The sequence below is a fragment of the Paramisgurnus dabryanus genome, chromosome 15 (assembly GCF_030506205.2).
Source record: "Paramisgurnus dabryanus chromosome 15, PD_genome_1.1, whole genome shotgun sequence".
NCBI classification, from domain to species: domain Eukaryota; kingdom Metazoa; phylum Chordata; class Actinopteri; order Cypriniformes; family Cobitidae; genus Paramisgurnus; species Paramisgurnus dabryanus.
Genome location: NC_133351.1, coordinates 1109041 through 1130621, shown reverse-complemented (window position 1 = coordinate 1130621; position 21581 = coordinate 1109041). Strand labels below are relative to the sequence as shown.

The 21581-nt window shown below is 34.7% G+C and overlaps 3 protein-coding genes across 6 annotated transcripts; 2 read left to right on the top strand and 1 right to left on the bottom strand.

Moving 5' to 3' along the window:
* Positions 1 to 700: 700 nt before the first annotated feature.
* Positions 701 to 12661, top strand: egfl6 (EGF-like-domain, multiple 6). 3 transcript variants are annotated; one of them, XM_065252400.1, is made up of 13 exons: positions 701 to 915; positions 2508 to 2614; positions 3070 to 3162; positions 4363 to 4482; positions 4772 to 4891; positions 5108 to 5242; positions 5446 to 5568; positions 6847 to 6909; positions 7273 to 7485; positions 10999 to 11064; positions 11154 to 11249; positions 11721 to 11983; positions 12170 to 12661. In XM_065252400.1, exons 1-13 carry the CDS (start codon positions 845 to 847, stop codon positions 12275 to 12277), a joined length of 1578 nt encoding a protein of 525 aa, XP_065108472.1. In that variant the 5' UTR covers positions 701 to 844; the 3' UTR covers positions 12278 to 12661. The 3 variants fall into 3 exon arrangements, with proteins under 3 accessions (XP_065108472.1, XP_065108471.1, XP_065108473.1); XM_065252399.1 differs by having other exon boundaries at positions 702 to 915; positions 7273 to 7518; XM_065252401.1 differs by lacking the exon at positions 6847 to 6909 and having other exon boundaries at positions 702 to 915; positions 7273 to 7518.
* Positions 12662 to 13950: 1289 nt separating this feature from the next.
* rab9a (RAB9A, member RAS oncogene family) lies at positions 13951 to 19888 on the top strand. 2 transcript variants are annotated; one of them, XM_065252460.1, is made up of 4 exons: positions 13951 to 14101; positions 15494 to 15536; positions 16956 to 16988; positions 17914 to 19888. In XM_065252460.1, exon 4 carries the CDS (start codon positions 17944 to 17946, stop codon positions 18547 to 18549), a length of 606 nt encoding a protein of 201 aa, XP_065108532.1. In that variant the 5' UTR covers positions 13951 to 14101; positions 15494 to 15536; positions 16956 to 16988; positions 17914 to 17943; the 3' UTR covers positions 18550 to 19888. The 2 variants fall into 2 exon arrangements, with proteins under 2 accessions (XP_065108532.1, XP_065108533.1); XM_065252461.1 differs by lacking the exon at positions 15494 to 15536.
* Positions 19889 to 20381: 493 nt separating this feature from the next.
* Positions 20382 to 21563, bottom strand: trappc2 (trafficking protein particle complex subunit 2). Its single transcript, XM_073811955.1, has 4 exons — positions 21231 to 21563; positions 21012 to 21155; positions 20720 to 20806; positions 20382 to 20641 (listed from the first exon to the last, which is right to left on the bottom strand). The coding sequence occupies exons 1-4, from the start codon at positions 21321 to 21323 to the stop codon at positions 20543 to 20545; spliced, it is 423 nt and encodes a 140-aa protein (XP_073668056.1). The 5' UTR covers positions 21324 to 21563; the 3' UTR covers positions 20382 to 20542.
* Between the last annotated feature and the right edge of the window lie 18 nt (positions 21564 to 21581).

The window sequence follows — 21581 nt, the reverse complement described above, 5'->3', positions numbered from 1 at the left end:
AACATGTCATTGACGGAGACAACTTAGTAAAAAAAGTTTGTCTGTTAAGAGCTTCTGTAGAAAAATGGCGGCACAAAATGGCGACTTCCACGTAAGGGGACCCTCTGTAGATAAAAAACGTTTCATTCTAAGGTAATAAACACATTATGGTTTATTATAAAAAGGTCTTTATACACCCCTGATCATATAGTTTTGTATATCATTTTGCATTTCAAGAGGTCCTTCTAAAAATTACACACTGCACCTTTAATAAACTGTTTTTGACATTATTAAATTAAGTTTTAAGAGATATATTTCTACATGTCAAATGACACATTGGTATAATTAGTTTAAATGAATCATGAAATGAGTTTGTCACAAAATGTGTGTTCAGCTTCCTATTTCAATGCAACATCATGTGGTGGTGAGGGATTCAATTCATATCCACGCTCTATTGAAAAGAAGCCAATTGTTAAAATCCCTGTTTTTCTTCTCCCCCAGTGTGAAGTGAAATGAAGTGAGACGTGAAGGCATCAATCAAGACATCATGGATTGAGTTTCAGTGAGATGTGGTCCACGATAGCCCCCACAGAAGAACTTCACTCACTTAACCCAACCAACCAACCAACCAACCACATGTGGGATTTTAGTTGTGAGAGAAGAGACACGAGACGAGAGAGAGAGAGAAAGAGAGAGAGAGAGAGAGAGAGAGAGAGAGAGAGAGAGAGAGAGAGAGAGAGAGAGAGACGTGCTGCAGAAGTTTGGCTTGGACTCTTTGCTGGATGCATAAGCACAGGAAAAGCAGACCGGAGAGATTATAAAATAACCCAATAGAGGTCTAGAGACTGAAAGCTTGATCTCAAACATGAAATATTTCACCTGGATCAGTGCTCTGTCATTGCTGTTATGTTTTTCTCTGGGATCTACAGAATTCAGGTATGTCTTTATTTTCATGCTAAAATGAGCCTCTGTTCTTATGAACACTTCTGTCTTCTGTCATAACACCCAACAGTTTGCTCTTTCACGGCTCCAATGAATTCTCATTTCTATTTCATTTGACACAGAGTTATGATAGCACTAAAAAATCTGATGAGTGCAGACTTACAATCTGATGACAGTTCTTCAGATCTTTTGTGAAGATGTGATTGCCATGTGATTGTGTTTCGATTGTGGTCTTATTATAAGTATGACTGTGGTTGTATATTGTTACTGTCATGTCATTTGTTGAGGTGTGTTTTTTAGGAAAAGCATCTGAAAAGCAGAAGTCTTTGATTGCATAGCAGTTTAGGATTAAAAAACATATTTAATATTAAAAACCTGAAACAATCAGATGTTGTATCCTATGAATGCTCCTCAAATGGTTATTTCTGTAGTTCTGCAATGAGCATTACCAAATAAACTGTATTTGTTATATGATTCAAATGAAGTCAAATATTTCCATATAATGACTGCTACACTGTGCAATGTGCAAAACATTTGTGACTATAGCAGTGTTTTTACTGGAGGAAATATTTGCACCTTGGCTTTTTATATATAGCACACATATTACAACAGAGATTGCAATGTCCTTCACAAAAACTGATTCTGTTCCTTAACCCTAAGCGTATAAAACACACAGTTTTAATGTCTTATTTTTAATATCTGAACAGGTTACGGTCAGTATTTACATCTCAACAGTTGTTTTTTGTTACCGTTTTAACACAGTTGGACGTGTGATGGGAAAGTTAGCAGCTACTTTTGGCGAAGTGTTAATAAGCATTGGCCACCTGTTTAAGCTGAAGATTCTGTAAGGAGAGTTTATTTCTGTCAGTTCACACCCTGACTCGGTCTCTCTGGTGCCCTGTCCAGATTTAGGTATCAACATGACAAGCATGCAGAATTATAAACATCTGGTGCCAATTTGAAACCATTAGAGAAAAGATGTTGATTGAGAAAGTCTTTGTTTCAATTGTGAGCGATTGTTTCACACCAGAGATTACATTAAATCACATCTGAAGGGTCAATAAAGTTTAAAATGATTTTTTTTTTTAAATAATGAAACCAGATCAAAGAGGTTAACATCTGATTAAAACCCATTCTACTGTCAAATCTTAAAGAAAAAACATTATCAGCTTAATTCCATAGTGTGCTATATTTTTACACTTGCTCAGTTACATCTACACAAATCACCACTGAATTAAAAAACGTCTCACGTATGTAACCTTTGTTTCCTGAGAAGGGAACGAGACGCTGCGTCTCCTTTGCTATACTTCCGGCATACCTGTACACTCAATTTGGCATGCCAGAGAAAGTGGGTATTTCTTTTCATCATTTTAAACTCTCTGGCTTCCGTCTATGAAGACACATCCAACCATTCGTCGAATTAGATTTTTTTCAGATGCCGTCACGCTGTAGCTCTCTGACGCAGCGTGGAGTTCCCTTGAAAGGGAATTGGATTGTGTAGTGAATGCTATATTATAAACAGTCTAGTTGATATCTACATGCTAAATAAATACATCTCACCTCATCCTATAAATTTCTACCCAAAGGCAAAGAAGAGAAATCCCATCTCGGAGTCTGGCAGGTGTGTGTCGCTATGGCAGCAAGCTGGAGTGTTGTTATGGATGGAAGAGAAACAGTAAAGGTCATTGTGAAGGTAAATGATGAGACTTTTTTTTCGGATTCATTACTCTGTAAAGGCCAATATAAGTAGTCAATATGACACGACCACCAGCTATTTTAAAATCCACATCCAACATACATAGCCTGCTGTATAAGGCACACCAAGGTCTGTGTTAACTACAGAACCTCTTTATATGTCTAAGAGATATACTTGATATATTTCAGTTTTTAACTTTTTTAACAGAATTCCTGACTTATGTTTCTATTGAGATTTATTAATCATTCTATAAACATCACCAGAAACAAATGTGATATCTTGATTCTTTCTGTATGTTTCTTGAAAGCCACACAGAAGTACAGGGGAAGTCTGGGAGACACGGATGTCGGCTCTGGTTTTCCAGACATGTAGAGTTTTTGTGGTGTGTCTCTGAACTCAACTCTATACGGTTTCCTTTACTAATATATCACTACTGTTAAATGTTTTACCAGCCCAGTGTGACCCGGCATGCAAACACGGCGAGTGTGTCGGTCCAAATAAATGCAAGTGTTTCCCTGGATACACTGGAAAAACATGCAGTCAAGGTCTGTACGGCTGAACATCAGCATGATTTATATTTATAATCTTTGTATTGGTCTGCACATACTGCCAGATATTATTTGAAAATTTTGGAAGTGAAATACACTGCAAAAAATGACTTTCTTACTTAGTACTTTTGTCTTATTTTCAGTAAAAATATCTAAAAATTCTTAAATCAAGATGTATTTTCTTTGATGAACAAAATGACCAAGGAAAACAAGTCTAGTTTTTAAACAAAAAATATCAAATTTAAGTGCATTTTTAGTACAGAGCCCCTAAGGGGACATGGAGCAAAAATTAAATAAAGTTTAGTTTCGCGTGCGCACATGAAACTAAACTTTAAAACATGAAGGTTTCACATGTTACTCCAATGTCACCATTTGTGCTTAAAACAAGCAAAAAAAATCTGCCAATGGAATAAGAATAAATGTATTGAATTAAGTGTTTATGAAAAAGTAAACTTATTTCAAGAAAATGTTTCTTATTCCAATGGCAGATTTTTTTGCTTGTTTTAAGCACTAATTTACTTAAAGTTTATATTTTTTGTCTAAAAACTAGACTTATTTTCCTAGGTCATTTTGCTTATCAAAAATACTAGGTAAGAAAGTCATCTTTTGGAAAATGCATTTTCATTTAACAGTAAGCTACACACTAAAAAAGCATTTGACCAAAAGGTTAGAAACCCAACCCACTGCATTTAAATTGAACCTATGCTGGGTTGTTTCAACCTATTCTTGGGTCAAAGATAAACATTTTCTGGATTAATTTAACCCAACAGCTTGGTTGAAAGTAACCAAGCATTATTTTTTTAGTGCACAACTAACAAAAGTTTAGGGTCTCTTCATTCTTAACCTGTATTTTTCCACATTTCAGATTAATAGTAATTTACCAAACTGTAAAATAGCACAAAAATGGAACTTGTGTTGTCATACAAAATAAATGATGTTTGTTTTAATGATATTTCATCATCTTCAGAATTTTGCAGAGATCTCCTCTTGTCATTTTATTAAGCAGCATCTCCATGTTTCACCCTGAGATGATTTATTCAAATTACTGAAGAAGTCTTACTAAGTGTTTTATTTCAAACAGATTTTTTCAAATATTTACACATATGACTTTATATCAAAATCAGATGAGGTCAATAGTATATTATTCTGCATGATCATTGACTTTAGTTTTCTGAATGTTGTCGTCTTCTCTGTCAGATCTGAATGAGTGCGGTGTAAAGCCACGGCCCTGTGAGCATCGCTGTATGAACACATTTGGTAGTTACATGTGTTACTGTTTAAACGGCTTCATGTTGATGCCTGACGGCTCCTGCACCAGTGAGTGATTCCTCTGTCGTCTCACCTTTATGTCATTGCATTACTGTCCTCAGTTTAGTAGAGATAAAAGATCTTATTCATACTACAACCATTTAAAGTAAAATATTATAAATATCAGTCAATAAATCTCATGAAGTTCTTACTGAGCTATACAGGAGCACATGGGTCATACAACAGATTTGTGTAAGAAATAAACTGAAGTGTATGTCAGAGCGATGAGGGAGAATCTTTATAAGATGAATATATTGTATCTGTCTTTAAAAGCACTAAACTGTTATGTGTCCTTTAGATTCGAGAACATGCACGCTGGCTCACTGTCAGTACGGTTGTGAAGAAGTTCAGGGTGAGATACGATGTCTCTGCCCATCTGCCGGTCTTCAGCTGGGTCCTGATGGAAAAACGTGTGTGGGTAAGAACATGACAAAATCTCTCATCCCAAACCGTCTCTATAGTACAATAATAATCATCATCGTCATCATCATTAACAGCACCGCACGATGCAGCCAGAATATAGAAATTAATCTTAGACCATGTTTTTCTAGTTTTACTCAGCTTGAAACTGTTTAATAAAGTCATGAGGTGTGATAATGACATCTCTTGTTGGATCTCTTGTGTTTCTCTTTAGACATCGATGAATGTGAGACTGGGAAGCATCAATGTCCTTTAAACCGACAGTGCACCAATACGTTTGGCAGCTATTACTGCAAATGTCAGGGTGGTCATGACCTCAAATATGTCAATGGAAAATACGACTGTGTTGGTAAGAAAGTGCTTTTATATGACTGATAATAAAGCTTACTTTAGGTAGAATGATAAAGCATTCATTATTTAAAGTGATGAATGTAATCAATAATAGGTCAGGTCAAGTTTGCTCTTACAAGGTGTTTAACTCCCAGTCTTTTTCAATAAAATTCTTTAAAATCATTTCTGCTTTGAAATGACATCTCTGTTTTGTATTGTCAGATGTGAATGAGTGTTTGACAGAGAATCACAAGTGTAGTCCTCATGCTGAGTGCATCAATACTCAGGGATCTTACAGATGTAAATGCAGACCGGGCTTCCGCGGCAGCGGCTTCGATTGCTCAGGTGAGAGATTCAAACTCAATCTGCAGGACATTACTGCAAATGTTTGGATACTTGACTGAATTTATATTTCTCATGATCATAAATTTGTGGCTTATTGGTTTATATACAGTAGTGATCCTTTATACTGTCCCATATGGCAAAAAATTCATTACTCTGGGCAAAATATGTTTTAAATATATGCTAAATACATTTTGTAGAAAGTTAAGCTTAATTAAATATATATTTTTTTTTACATTTTTAGTTTTAACCTTCATATATCAACATATATTGCAAAATGTATTTCAGGGGCAACAAATACATTTCTACAACCCACACAGCAAAAAAATATATTTTTCTGGCCAAAATATAAAAGTTTATAAAGTATATTTTTGCAGTTGAAAATATATTTCATTTTAACTTTTTTAAACCTGTTATGTTTACAGATTATAACATAAACAAAGTTTTTCTTCTAATGCAACGTGAATATCAAATACTTTAAAACATGTTTATTTTTAAAATATACAAACAATTTATTGGTTAAAATATTATGTATATATTTTCAATTTATTTAAAATTGTATTTGAAAATATATAATTTTTGCCATATCACAGCATGGGCCTGTATGAGATCTGTGATCTAGAGAAAGCAAAAATCTAAGATCTTCTAAAATTGTTTCACATTTCACTAAACGTCTTGTGACAACTTCAGTTTTATTTGAATAGTACAAATATAAAATAAGTAAGTGTGTCTAAACATTTGACAGGTGTACTGTTTGTGTTGTACATGAATATGATCTGACTTGGTTGTGGTAATAAAGTGGTTTGCATCTGACATTATTAAAAAAGAGCTCTGAAAGAATGTGAAATGATCAGCAGATCCAAAAGTCATTTCCTCTAAAGAGCTTCTGAATGTCACAGATGTTACTCTGGGAAAACCTGAGATTGAATTTCCACCTGTGTAAATATCTGCTTTATGAAGACAGCCAAAGTGAACGCAGTCGAATCACTGGAGATCTCTTCTTTATAAATCAATATAATGTCATTTTGGAAATCAAATGAATCAAATATTGTTTAGTTGTTTCCCTTAGACAGAAGTGAGATTTCTGCTAAGATATATTTTGTAAAAAGACCCCAGTAGTGTGTCCTTTGAAGAGATCTCATTGTGTCAGAATGGACTCAGATTGCCCCAAAGCCTAAATTTAACCTGAACTAAAAACATTTCTCATGAAGTTATTTCAAGAGCAAATGAAGTGAACTACAACCTCTGAGCAATAAAATGAATTCCTCTGTGTGTTTATAGTCAAGCCGTTTTATCACAGATCGTGGGCTGATGATAAAGGCAGTGCTGATGGGTTTCTCAATGGTGAGAGCGACTGAAATGCAGGCTAAATGTTTAATGGCTGTCTCTGCTGACCTTTATAAATGACATTATTGACAGAGATCTATATCATTTCTCTGATCTTAATGCATTGCTAATGTGACCCAATAACCTTTGACTCGCATGAAACAGCTTCCTTAATGCCAGTACATGAAGCCACATAATGCACGATGTGGCTTTAATGCAGTGCTGTATTTGCATGAATCATATCAACGCTGGTAAGTTTTCGAGTGTAAATTTGTTCATGGCTTTAGACTAAACTCGCTCTTCAATCCAGTTATGCTTCAGGATTTGCTTCTTCTGATCTTCTGGTATAAACTTACTTTAAATTTCATCATGGTTTCACAGCTATTCCTGATGTGCATGCAAAGCCCCATATTCTGGGGGGCAAATCTGACAACACCATCCCAGAATCTGTGGTAACAGAAGCTCCGAGACTTCACCTGCAACCCTTCGATTATGAAGGAGAGGTGTACATCGGTGCTCCAGAGGAAACCCCAAGAATTCCTGAGGAGGAGGAGGAAGAGGAGGAAGAGGACGACACTGAAAACCAGCTGGAGGGTGAGGAGTTGAACCCCAGAGGCGATGTGTTCTGTGAGTGACTCTCACCCAAAAATAATCCGTCCTCTTCATACAGTACTGTCGACAAGGCTGCTGCTATTTAAAGTGCATATTTACTGATCCTTAAGAATGTGCTGACGCTGGACATACCGGAGTATAATATAGTTTATATGCACCGGAAAATACTTTTTGGCTGAACTTATTGAAGCAGAAATGCATTTTAAAATACATCAGCAGGCAACAATTACAGTGCCAGATACAGTAAGAGCTTTATAAGCAACAGAGACTCAAACCTTCAATCTTTTAAATATTAGCCAAGTTTCCTACCACCGACAGCAGCTTTGTTAAGCTGCCAACACACACACACACACACATTAAAACTCTTTAATATTATAAACATTTAAATTAGTTAGAAAATCACCCGAGCAACTCGAGCAGCTAATTTAGACTCGTTTTTGAGAATACACTGAAAAAAATTAGTTTCTCACTTAGTATTTTTGTCTTGTTTTCAGCACAAATATCTACAAATTCTTAAACCAAGATGCATTTTCTTGATGAGCAAAATGACCTAAGAATTTAAGTCTAGTTTTTAGACCAAAAATATACAATTTAAGTGATTTTGTGCATAAAACAAGCAATGGGGTAAGCACATTTTTCTTGAATTTTTCTTGAATTTAGTGTTTAAGAAAAAATGTAAAGATTTTTTTGCTTACCCCATTGGCAGATTTTTTTCTTGTTTTATGCCCAAAATCACTTAAATTTGATATTTTTGGTCTAAAAACTAGACTTATTTTCTTGGGTTGCTTCGCTCATCAAAAAAAACCATCTTAATTTAAGAATTTTTAGATACTTTTACAGAAAACAAGACAAATATACTAAGAACTTTTTTCTTGAAAATTATTTTTTGCAGTGTAGGTTTTTAAAATTTAGTTTTTTTTTTTGCTTACCACATTAGCAGTTTTTTTTCTTGTTTTAAGCACAAATGCACTTAAAATAAATTTTTTCTTACTTTCTTAGGTCATTTTCGCTCATCAAGAAAATGCATCTTGATTTATGATTTTTTAGATATTTGTACTTAAAACAAAACAAAAAAAGAAAGTTGTTTTTTGCAGTGTAAGGGATATATTATTTTATTATTTTTAACTTTTAGAAGTCCTCATTTGAAGAATGGTTGTGTGATGTAGACTGAAGATCAACTAGATCAGGAGTGGGGAACCCTGGGTCCTGGAGGGCCACTGTCCTGCAGAGTTTAGTTCCAACCCTAACCAAACACACCTTCATTTCAATTCTAAGTAATCCTGAAGATTTTTCAGGTGTGTTTAATTAGGGTTGGAACTAAACTAATCTAAATGAACATTTCTCAACAAAATGAGGCCTCAAGATGGCTTAAAATTATTTAAAATAAGACAAAACAAGATGAAATAAACTAAAAGATCAAGATATTTTAAGTGGGTTTTATAATGAAAACACATCTTTCTATTTATGCCAAGTTGTATATTTTGTTGGTTATAAACTGTGAGGTGGGGCTTCAGATATTGTTGAGGACAATGCAAGCTTTAAATGGTTGAGGTCAACTGATCTAGAGACAGCTGTGCTACCAAAAGACAATTTCCTGTTTTATATACCAGTTCATTCAAATGCTTCTGTAGGCTATAACATAAATGGTCACAATAAATAAAAATATTAAAAAGTACTTTTACAAAGACAAAGAAAAACAAAAACAAAGGAAAACTCAACATTCCCACTACCTTAAAGGGCTCTTATTATTGCCTTTTTACAAGATGTAATATAAGTATCAGGTGTGTCAAGAATGTGTCTGTGAACTTTCAGCTCAAAATACCCCACAGATGATTTATTATAGCATGTCCAAAATGACCCTTTTTGGGTGGTAGCAAAAATATGCTGTTTTAATGTCTGTACCTTTAAATGCAAATGAGCTACAACTCCTCACTTTCTTTATACACAGACAGTGAGCGCTTTCAGTTTAAATAGATCTGATCAATACAGTCTGAGACGTTAGTATCTAGAGTACAACTCGCTGAGGGTGGAAACTAGGATAATGCAGGACTGTAAGTGGGCGGGGCTTTATCTATGTGACCTCACATTGATAAGAGAATCAAAACGGCATGTCTAATGGGACTGCTTTGGTTTAATGGGGATTAAAAAAACAAGGAGCGGGTGGATTTTTTTCATCGTAGGATGGTTTTGTTCACACACTGCCAATACACATAATATCTTGTAAAAGTGGATTTTGCATAATAGTTGCCCTTTAATCTACTGCAATGGCATCAGATATACAGCTGTACAGTATGGAGATGTATAGTACATGTAGTACAGACAAAGAGGCTTCATTTCTTACCCATGTCATCACTACATTTCAGCTTTTCCATGAGCGGAAAGAAGCTTTAATGGTGCTTACAGGAAACATTCTGGAGTGTCGGGGGAAATAAAAGCTCATAAAATAACTCCTCATAACATTTAGCCATATAGCAGTAATGCAACTTACAAAAGTGAGGAAAACAACCCAGCGTAGGGAGGCAATAATATAAAATAGGAATAAAATCTTATGCAAAAGGAAAGCTGTCTTTAACATACATGCGTTCAGCATAAGACAATATCTTCTATTTATATTCACTTAAAGCAGTGTTTTGTATTGTGGGGGTCGTGCTAACAAAAGCTGATCTCATACTGAAAGGCAAGAGATCAGTCAAGCTGTCAGAGAAGATGAATCTTCTGAACCTCTGTGACCTGTAGAAGAAAAACTCTTCTCCTTCAATCCTCACCCTCAAATATCTTCAGGACAAACACGTTATTCTGAACATCAACTTGAAACATAAAAGTACACAAAAATGACAAACTGTGAAATATTCGAAACCTGAATGCCATTCTGCTCTTCTCAGTATAGAAGGAACATTTTTTAGGCGGTTTTTGATGCTCTAAATCTCTCAACAAGACACAAAGAGCATCTTCCCTTCATGTTTGAAATTGATAGAGATAAGGCAGGAGTAGACAAGCCCGAGACACACATGAGCTCTGAGGAGAAAATTCCACAGTTGTGTTGAGATTATGAGGCAGGAAAGACCTAAAGCCTTTTATTAGCGTGCTGGAGAACAGCTGTTTGACGGTCCGAGACCCAATGTCTTTCATCAGTCAGGTAATCTTTTGGAAACTCCCATCGCCTCCTTCAGTTAGCCTGAGAACACATCTGCTCTTCAGAAACCAACATCAGAGACATAAAACTTCAGGCTAGTGGCCACACGCCGATCTAAAAACCTTCTTGTTTCTCCAAATGTGCAGATACTTCACTATCAAACATTATGCTATTATAGTTATCTAAACACTTAAAGAAACTAAACGCTCAAGTGTCGTGTCACAGCACGGCTGATCTGATCTACAGAACCTGCAACATACCTGAAACTTTCACTCTGTCTCATCTCTGTCTGCCTGTTTCTTTGCTTTGACAGAGACTGAAAATGCTTTTAATGTGCTGTGTGTTTCCTTTTATCATTCCAGATGAGTTTGGACCTGAATTCAGTCCAGAAGAGCCGAAGGAGATCCAAGCAGCTCCATTGAAGGAAAGTAAGAAGACTTCTGTTTATCCTGCTTTTGTCTTTGGAAAAGATGATGCTGATTCTGTTTTGTTTATATGAATATGTTTGTTTGTGCAGGGTTTCTGACAGACTGTAACTTTGATCACGGGGCTTGTGAATGGGTTCAGGATATTGAGGACGATTTGGATTGGATGATTAAGTATAATGAAAACGGTACATTAACTCGCATTTGAATTTAATTATGTCGCTTTGACATTGGGTAGAAAAGACCACAATAATATATTTGTTGTTTGACCATGCATATTCATGAACATTGTTGTATAAAATACACCATGTAAATATGTCACAAATAGTTACAACTACTACTTTTCATCTGGAGTCCCTAGGCAGGAAACAAATAAATAAGACCAACAATCATGTAACATTCATTCAAATGAAACAATCCACTTAATAATGACATATACAATAACAAAGTGAACAACAAAATAAAACATGTATAATGGCAATGGTTTATTACTGTCTGCCATTGAAATATCCATATCAGTCCACAATTTATCTTTATGATCACGCCCAGGATAAATGGCTTATAATGTTTGTTTTAGTGTGCATTGTACTATAGTAACCTTTCTCTCAAAGAAAACTTTATTTAACACCATCAATATGTTGTTTGTGTTGTTGTTTTAGGATTGGACTACCACATGGCTCTCTATGGCCTTGTTGGCAACAGGAAAGAGAAGGCCAGAATGAAGCTTCTTCTGGATGATTACATGCGTCAGAGCAGTTTTTGTCTTAAATTTGATTACCGTATTCTGGGGCAGCATATGGGCATCTTACGGGTGCTGTCGGACAGCAGTGCTTATGCCATGTGGGAGAGAAGGCAAAGTCTCAAACAGGATTGGCAGTCAGTGAATATCACAATAACATGGACAGAAACAGCACCAGAGACGGTAAGAACAATCCTGCGTTTGCAGGAGAACATTTCTATTAAAATAAAGTGACTCGGTTACTTTAAAGGTGATGTATTTGTAACATAATAGCAACGTTTTGAAATATATTAGAATCATGTGGATGGATTAATCATGGCAACAAATATTGAATGAAATGATTTTAGACATTTTATTTTGTTTTCTCAGATCATCTTTGAAGCTGAGCGTGGGAGATCAGTAACTGGTGAAATTGGGCTGGATAATGTGGTTCTGATCTCAGGACCCTGTTCAGATGATGAAACTGTCATCTTTTAATGACATAACCGATGACATCATGTGTGTGTGTGTGTGTGTGTGTGTGTGTGTGTGTGTGTGTGTGTGTGTGTGTGTGTGTGTGTGTGTGTGTGTGTGCTTGCGTGCGTGCGTGCGTGCGTGCGAATGTGTGTGTTCCTAATAACCTTTACAGCAACAAAAAAGTTGCTAACAGGTTAACAGGTGATAACCTTTACATACAGTAAATAAGAGTTTTCTGACTCTGTTAAAAGACATTTTATATGTGTTATGGATATTATGTTCTGAGGTTTTCTGATGGATTCCTTTCACTATTTGTATGATTATTATATAAACATTGTAACATTATAACAGCTGTACATTTGGCTTTAAAGTGGCATTACATTAAACTATTTTTAAGTGATTTACCATTTTTGTAGGCCTATGTCTGTTTGACGGTTATTCGTTTTATTGAGGATTATTATTAATTATTAGTTAATAATAATCCTTAATAATCCTTAAACCACAAACTTCCCTTCCACAAATTTTCCATTCTTTTACACATTGTGTCATGTTGTAAAGAACTCTTTGAGGACATAATGAGAACTACCAGTTACATTTAAACACTGAAATGTGTTTATTTTACTCTTATAAAAACACGTCCTTGTCATATTTCAGTCATATTAAGTAAAAAAAAATTAATTGTGATATACTCAAGATCCATACAACAAAAAATATATTTTTACATATAATATGTAAAATATATGCACTCATTTCAAAATATTTTTTAATATGTTTTCAAAAATTAATTTTTAACAATATATTTTTTGGCCATATTTTATATATTAAAATATATTTTTTAAATACCGGTAAATATATTTTAAAGCATTTCTATTCAATGCACATTAAAAGAAAAACGTTGTATGTTACAAACCGGTAAACATAACATATTTGAAAATATTAAAATGAAACATATTTACAACTGCAAAAATATACTTATAATTGTATATTTTATACATACTTACATTTTATACTTATATTTACATTTTATACAAACTTTTATACTTTGGCCAGGAAAAATATTTTTTTTTCCATATGGGTTGTAAAATTAGAAATATATTTGTTGCCCCTAAAATACATTCTGAATATATGTTAATATATGAAGGTTCAAACTAAATATTTTTACAAAAATATATTTAATAAAGTTTACTTTCTACTAAATGTTTTTAGCATAAAAATATTTTTGGCCAGAGATATTAATTTTTGCCGTATAGGGACGATTTAATCACATAATCACATTTTATGTGTAATAACACAATTGTTTTTACAGGTAAATCTAGCTTTTATTGTACCCTGACTGGAGTTTGCCCTTATTGAGATATCTAAAGAAAATACATTTTATATATATTTATGTATGTCTATATGAAATGTAGCGAAATTCTTTCAAAATCATAAGTACACAGACCAGACAAAACAAACAAATACGCTGCGTACACCGTTTGGTCTATGACATCAAAGTACCGCGATATTGATGCGAAAGCTGCGAGTTAGAAGCTGTGCTCGCGTTACTTTACGTCATGAACCGATCGGACTCCGCAGCGCCCCCTGAAGTCAAACACATCTCATAGCAGCCAGAAGTGAAACGTGTTTACACAGCGCTGACGTCAGCACATCACGTGATCGACGATGAGCCAGCAGGTCACATGACACACAACGGCCAATAGGATTGGTTGAGTGTGGCACCATCAGCAGGGCAGAGGAAGAGCTCTCAACTATTCGTTATTATTCCACTTAATTTCTTCATTTTGTTGTTTTTATGAAATGCGGATGTGTGATTATTGACGTGTGATTTGTCGAAAGCAGCTGCAGGTGAGAGTTTAAGTGCACGAGCTCAGATGAAGCGTGTTAAAGCTAAAGTTAGCTATATGTATAACACACATTGTATACATCTATGATTCATTTACATTCAGTCTCAGTCTTGTGTTTCACTCACGTTTGTTTTTTATCTATATTTTGTTTTTCAATCGACGTGTTTGTTTGATTCGTTAAAGCATCTTTGCTTGTAAATAAATCAATTCGGTCGGTGTAATGAAAGCGTGCCATATCTCACCCTGAAATGTTTGTGTATAAATAATATCAAAGCTGTTTTAGGACCATACATTTTTTATTTTATGACATATTAGCAGTCCATTACTGTAACGTTAATCCAATATGGATGTGTTTATAATTGTCATTGATTTCAATGACTGGTCTCTTAGCATAACTTATATTTATATATATATATATATATTTATTTATCTATCGACCAATGTTTACTTTTGACATCGATGGTTGAAGTGCCTGACATGTCAGATGAAGAACAGATTGTTAATTTTTATTAAATTTCTCCTATCATACATTCTTCTGAGACTATACCAATAGAAACATATTAACATTTTCATAACTTTAATATTAATTGTGGTATGTATTGGTAGACCTGATATAAAATAATGGAGGAAAAGAAAAGGGCAGATATCAGTCAAACCATAACTGTAATGAATTTTTATTTAATTTTTATCTAAAGCAGCGTAAATAAATAGAAAGGATCTTCTTTCAAATAGAAATAAGTGTATTTTTTCCTATTCACTTGTTTGGCATTAAAGGTGCAGTTTGTAGATTTTAGCGGCATCTAGCAGGGAGATTGTGAATTGCAACCAACCGTCCACCGTTCACCAAAACGCATAGAGAAGCTATGGTAGCCGTCGCAGGACAAACATGTTGTTGTCTAAGACAAAATACAGTAGTGAGAAAATGCGGTTTGTAGAGCAGTTCGTCTGTTTAGCGCTATGGTAGAAACATGGTGGTACAAAATGGCGACTTCTGTGTAAGGGGACCCGAGGTGTATGTAGATACTTTAAGGTAATAAAAACAATACAGTTCATTATGTAAGGTCTTTATACACCACTGATAATATATAGTTATGTAGATTAGATTGCATTTCTGTCAAGAGATCCTTCTAAGAGTTACACGATGTAACTTTAAAGGTGGAGAGAATGAGTGATATTGTTGAGATATTGAAACACATGTATACTCGTACATACATTTATTAGGTTTGTCCTGCCCTCCTCTCGTAGACTTGTGTTATTTCATTCAAGTTTCCCCCGTCTGTGCGTGTGTGTGTGTGTGTGTAGTGTTGCGTATTTAGTTTGTTTTGTACTGGTTAAACAGGCTGATCTGCATGTTAACTGAATTCTAATGGTCACTATTGCATGTGATCTGTAGGGCAGGCAGATTAGCACATGACACCCGGCAGCTGAGTGAAACAGTGAGTCCATTTTTTCCTCTCATTCCTTCATTTTGTGTTGAACCACATGCGTAGATTCAGCTTTTCTTTATCACTATGTGAACCAGAGAGCAGTGCTATTATAGATATATCTGAATGATAGATTTCTGTGGGTTTAAATGATTACAAACTTGTGTATAAGATGTTTGGCCAGCCAAAATGACATTTGCAGGACCATTTAAAATCAAATAAAGGAAATGCCAAGTGTTTATTTAAAGGGATAGTTCACCCAAAAATGAAAATTCTGTCATTTACTCAATCTCATGTTGTTACAAACTTGTATACATTTCTTTATTCTGATGAACAAAAAGGAAGATATTTTGAGAAATGTTTGTAAACAAAACAGTTTGTGGATCTCATTTACTTACATGGGATTCTTTTTCCTTCTATGGAAGTAAATGGGGTCCACAAACTGTTTTGTTACAAACATTTCTCAAAATATCTTCCTTTTTGTTCATCAGAACAAAGAAATGTATACAGGTTTCTTACAACATAAGAGTGAGTAAATGATGACAGTAGGGCTGTCATGATTATGAAATTTGATTGACGATTAATTGCCTAATAAATTTTTGCGACTATGACGATTAATTGCCTGTTTAGGGCTTTGACGGTTATGGCGATTAATGGTCTGTGTTATTGCTTTGAAATTTAATTCTTAAAAATGTTTTTGTTTGTTCATGTTCAATTTTCACAAATTGTTGTGAATATTTAAATTTTAAAAAATTGCAAGGTTTACCTGGCAGAAAATATTCATTCACAACACATATTTAAAAATAAATTATTTAATGAATATATCTTTTAAAAACTGAAAATTATTTAAAAGAAATAAACACAGTAAAGTGTCTGAAAAATAACTGAAAATAAACATGCAACCAGAACAGGCCTTAAATAGAGGCCAATCCTTCTAAAAGTACTGGACCACATGTCTGTAGTGGCGGCAAAAAAATCAATTCCTTACAGATCCTTAAGAATAGCATCCTTTCCTTCCCTAAATTTGGAATTGCTGTTTTGAAAATGTAGGTTTTACCTTGCAGTTAATACTGCTTTTCAAAGTTTTGCAGCATTTCTTCAAATGCTGTTTTTCCCAACGTATTAAATGGCTTTGCAATCATGTTACACTGTCAGTTAAGGAGCGCCATCTTATACTGTCTCATTTATACATGCGCTGCAGCTCCCCCTTGTGTTTTTTAAAGAGATGTGCAATCATTGCGGTGATCTGAAATCATGGCAATGAGGTCAAACAATGGTGATGAGACGATTATTTAATCATTGTGACAGCCCTAGTTGACAGAGTTTTTTTTTTTTTTTTTTTTAAAGTCTGGAAACATCTTATACATTGTAACTTAATGAAAGTTCCTGATGTTCCCTACAATAAAATAAAATTTCTCATTTCTGTTCTAGATTTTGAAGGATGAATGATTTGTGGTGTTAAAGGTGAGTAAAACTCTGAACATGCACCTGTAGTTTCATACGTTTCAATAGTTTCAGGGACATGTATTTATGTTGGATATTCACAGTGTTTTTGGTTAATATGACCCGTGCTGTCAAAATGAGTCAGAGAATGCACTCAGTCTAATTTTGAGATAGAAAGTGTAAATGTAGATTATGGTCGAAATTGAGGTTTTTGTAAAATAAGTACATTAAGCCCTCATCAAGTGATCCCAATGCTCTAAATAGTCATCTAAAATTATGGTGTACTATCCGAAATGCTTAATCTAATACAAAGGTGCGTCTCCATCCACATGCACGTCTGACATTTTGTTTTTAAAACATGAGGCATTAGAAAATAAAGTGCAGGACTTGTTTGATGTTAAAATAATTATTAAGAGAGATAAGACATAGTATTGTTTTTGACTTTGTGTGTGCTACATCTATTAGTTTTATAGTGATTTTAAGGTATAGATGTGGTGATTTTGCTTTTGAACCTTTAAAAATCTAACTCAATTTTTCTCAAAATTGACTTTGCTAACTCTTATCAACTTCAAACAGGTGTAGCTGTTAAAAAATGTACTAGTCAGCATTTGAAGTGGTTAAAAAACATTCATCAAAGTTGTCTTAAGACAAGAAATGATATTGGGTATTGCATTTAAGACAACTTTTTAGAAAGGTTTTGATCCACTTGAAATGTTGACTAGTGTATAAATGACTCATTTTTTAAAATTTGCTCATTCTGACTCATTTTGCCAGCACGGGTCACATATGTAATTGCATAGTGTAACATGGTTATTGGTTAGTGGGTAGTTAATAATCAGTTAAGATTAATTTATTAATACAGAGTGTGATTTTTGAGCTCCACTATCACTTTAGGCCTGATCCTGATGTTATTGTTCTTCTGAATGTCTTTAATGTTTGTTTGCAGGTAATCAGTAAACAATCAACTTAAACAAACATGTCATCCAGATCATCTCTTCTTAAAGTCATTCTTCTGGGCGATGGTGGCGTTGGCAAGAGCTCGCTCATGAACCGCTACGTCACCAACAAGTTTGACGCCCATCTCTTCCACACCATCGGCGTGGAGTTCCTCAATAAAGACCTGGAGGTCGACGGCCATACGGTCACGCTGCAGATCTGGGATACGGCCGGTCAGGAGAGATTTCGCAGTCTGCGAACGCCCTTTTACCGCGGCTCCGACTGCTGCCTGCTCACCTTCAGCGTGGACGACAGCCAGAGCTTTCACAACCTGGCCAACTGGAAAAAGGAGTTTGTCTATTACGCAGACGTTAAGGAGCCTGAGAGTTTTCCCTTCGTGGTACTGGGCAATAAGCTGGACGTGTCGGAGAGGCAGGTGTCGAGCGAGGAAGCCCAGGAATGGTGCAGGGAAAACGGCGACTTCCCGTATTTCGAGACCAGCGCTAAAGATTCGACTAATGTTGCGATAGCATTTGAAGAAGCTGTGAGGAGAGTTCTAGCCCTGGAGGACCGACATGAACATTTGATTCCGACGGACACCGTCAATCTGCACAGGAAGCCACGCGGCGGCACACCCTGCTGTTAATGGACCACGCGTGTGTCATAATGATCCATTTACATTAGCTATTTAATAGTCCTTTAGTGAACTGAATGAGTCTGCATTATTTGTGAATATGCACTTGAATATCAACACTGGGTTGGATCCATTGGGTGACATCTGAACTGTCTGAATTGTTTTGAGGATTCTGTGCGTTCAGTCATTTATAAATTGTGAGATTTGAGTTGAAGAGCAAATGCAAAAAATGCAGTCCAAAAAATATTTTTCTTAATCAGCACTTTATCTTGTTTTCTAGTTATCTAAACATCCTTTAAACAAGATCACTTTGCTCAATAAATGTGTGTATAATGCTTGATTTCAGAGAATATTTTGACTAATAAAGTTTTCATCCATAACCTGTTACCATATATTTTTTTAAAGTATTCCTGTGGGTTATATGCCTAAAAAAGAAGGGATTTCATCTCTTAATATTTTGCACAAGTCTGCTTATAATGTAAATGAATATCATTTCAAGGCTGTTCAGATGTTGATACTGGAAAACAAGACAAAATTGTGATTAAGAAAACATGTTTTTTGTTGTTGTGTCTGTTTTATGTGATTTTTTTTCATCTTTAACTATGAATAACTAATGCAGCTCCTGTATTATAGCAGGGCAGGTGTTTATAAACTGTGACTGATGTCTAATATATTAACATAACAACAAGATTGTGTAGAGAGTGCCAAATATAAATACTTAATACTAAAAACAAGGTGGGGAGCTTAAAGGGATAGGTTACCCAAAAATGAAAATTCCGTCATAATTTACTCACCCTCATGTTGTTAAAAACCTGTATAAATTTCTTTGTTTTGCTAAACACAAAGTAAGATATTTATAATGAAGCAGGAAACAGAAGCACCATTGACTTCCATAAATGGAAACAATACTACTATGGAAGTCAGTGGAGCTCAAACACAATTTGGTTACAAACATTGATCAAAATTTCTTCCTTTGTGTTCAGCAGAACAAAGAAATGAATACAATTTGTAACAACATAAAGGTGAGTAAATGATGACATCATTTTCATTTTTGGGTGAACTATCCCTTTAAGCACTTACTTAAAAAGCACTAAAATCTTAAGATTGTAGAATATTAAATTGACATTAAAGCATAGTTATTTAACAATGATTCATGAAATGTTTTATTTGATTTAAAGTTGTTATGTAATAAATAATATGGTTGCATAATGACATGTAGTCAACATTTAATTCAGATTAGATCCTTCTTTAATTGTTTTATGTATTGTGTTATTATATATAAGGAAATATTCTTTGTAAGTATTCATCATAATATTAAAACTGCCTCTTATTTGATTTTCCTTTTAGCAGATGTCACAAATCTCTCTCACTTTTTTACTTTATTCCCTCCAACCACCTGTCATATAGTGCCTACTCTTTATTTAAAAGGGACATTTCTCAAGACTTTTTAAGATGACAAATAAATCTTTGGTGTCCCCAGAGTACGTATGTTAAGTTTTAGCTCAAAATATCATATAGATCAGTTATTATAACATGTTAAAATTTACACTTTGTTGGTGTGAATTTTTTTTTTACATTTTGGGGTGTGTCCTTTAAAATGCAAATGAGCTGATCTCTCCACTAAATTGCAGTGTCGTGGTTGAGTAGTGCAGAGTAAGGGGCGGTAATATTATAATAAGATCCCCTTCTGACATCACAAGGGGAGGCAAATTTCAATGAGCTATTTTTCACAAGCTTGTAGAGAATGGTTTACCAAAACTAGTACAAGTTAACAATGTTACACTGAATACAGCCTGAGCAGTTTGTCATCTTATTAATTATATTTGGTGTATGAGAGACAGGGACACTTTATATCCTCTCTTTATTTTGATATACAACACACAACATATTACATCTTAAGTAAATAACTGAAATATGCATTTGAAATAGCAAGATGCTTAATAAACACACAAACAACACACCCATATGAGAACAATATTCAAGCAAATGTACATGTTTAAAATCATTAACCAAGGAGATGTTTCTTCCCAAGAAACTGGACTTTCCTTTCGAATGCTGTGGAGCGAATCGGTGTGTTGGCTTCATAGAAAGGATTCATTGCAAACTGGGTAAAGAGAAAAAATGTTTCAAAACAAATTCAATATTAAATTCGTATGGTACGGAGAATGAAGAAATACTTCACCTTGATGTACAGGTCATAAACATCATTAAAGAAGTTCTTGATTCCATCCTCTTGCCGGACATCATGCAACATTATAAATCTCATATGTATACAAGCAAAGGTTAAGGAAAAACATTTTCTGTCCGGACTGCTTAGTGTTTTATGTTTATCAATGACATCCCATAAATTTGTTTTGATTTTTTGAATACATCATTCTTATAATTGCATTTGTGTCATGACATAGTTTGATGACAACATTATTTGAACATGTAGGACATAATAAACAACAGAGTAGCTGTTGGTTTAGGATATGACCAGCAGTGACGAAGGCAGAGACAAACCATTCATTAAACTTGTCCACAGTCTTCAGATACATGTTATTGGACATCCACATATTCTCATCCACCAGATCGAGTGCAGCATGAGCGATAAACTGATTCAGATGTCTGTGGTCATCCTGTCACGAGATCATCAGCATCAGACTTACATTACTGCAATGTTAACTTATGTGATCATCATCATCATCACTTACCTTTGATTCTCCCTTGCCAGGAGGAAGAAACTCCATCTCGAATACTGGATTATCGTGATGACCCACCATAACAAAATAAAAACTGCCCGACATAGTGAATCCTCAAGAATGATTAAGTAAAGAAATCAATGTAAATACAGAAGAGTAAGTTATATAAACAAACCTGCGCTACTTAAACACGCGTTACACAAATAAATTCCGTTTAATTTAAAGGACCCGCATTCTAACAACAATAGTGTTACGCAAAATAATGATAAATAAACGCAGAATCTAATGTATATCAGTGTAAAGATTGCGTATTGATGACCATATGACTTCCTGTTTCCGACGGCCTCTCACAGCTGACACAGA

Bases quoted from the DNA above. Each gene is read 5' to 3' on its own strand.
- trappc2 (XM_073811955.1), bottom strand. From the start codon at position 21,323: ATGTCGGGCAGTTTTTATTTTGTTATGGTGGGTCATCACGATAATCCA. The intron at 21,156-21,230 runs GTAAGTGATGAT...ATCTCGTGACAG, and splicing joins CTGGCAAGGGAGAATCAAAG to GATGACCACAGACATCTGAA. The intron at 20,642-20,719 runs GTGAAGTATTTC...CTCTTTACCCAG, and splicing joins TTTATGACCTGTACATCAAG to TTTGCAATGAATCCTTTCTA.
- egfl6 (XM_065252399.1), top strand. From the start codon at position 845: ATGAAATATTTCACCTGGATCAGTGCTCTGTCATTGCTGTTATGTTTT. The intron at 916-2,507 runs GTATGTCTTTAT...TTCTACCCAAAG, and splicing joins CTGGGATCTACAGAATTCAG to GCAAAGAAGAGAAATCCCAT. The intron at 11,250-11,720 runs GTACATTAACTC...TTGTTGTTTTAG, and splicing joins GATTAAGTATAATGAAAACG to GATTGGACTACCACATGGCT.
- rab9a (XM_065252461.1), top strand. From the start codon at position 17,944: ATGTCATCCAGATCATCTCTTCTTAAAGTCATTCTTCTGGGCGATGGT.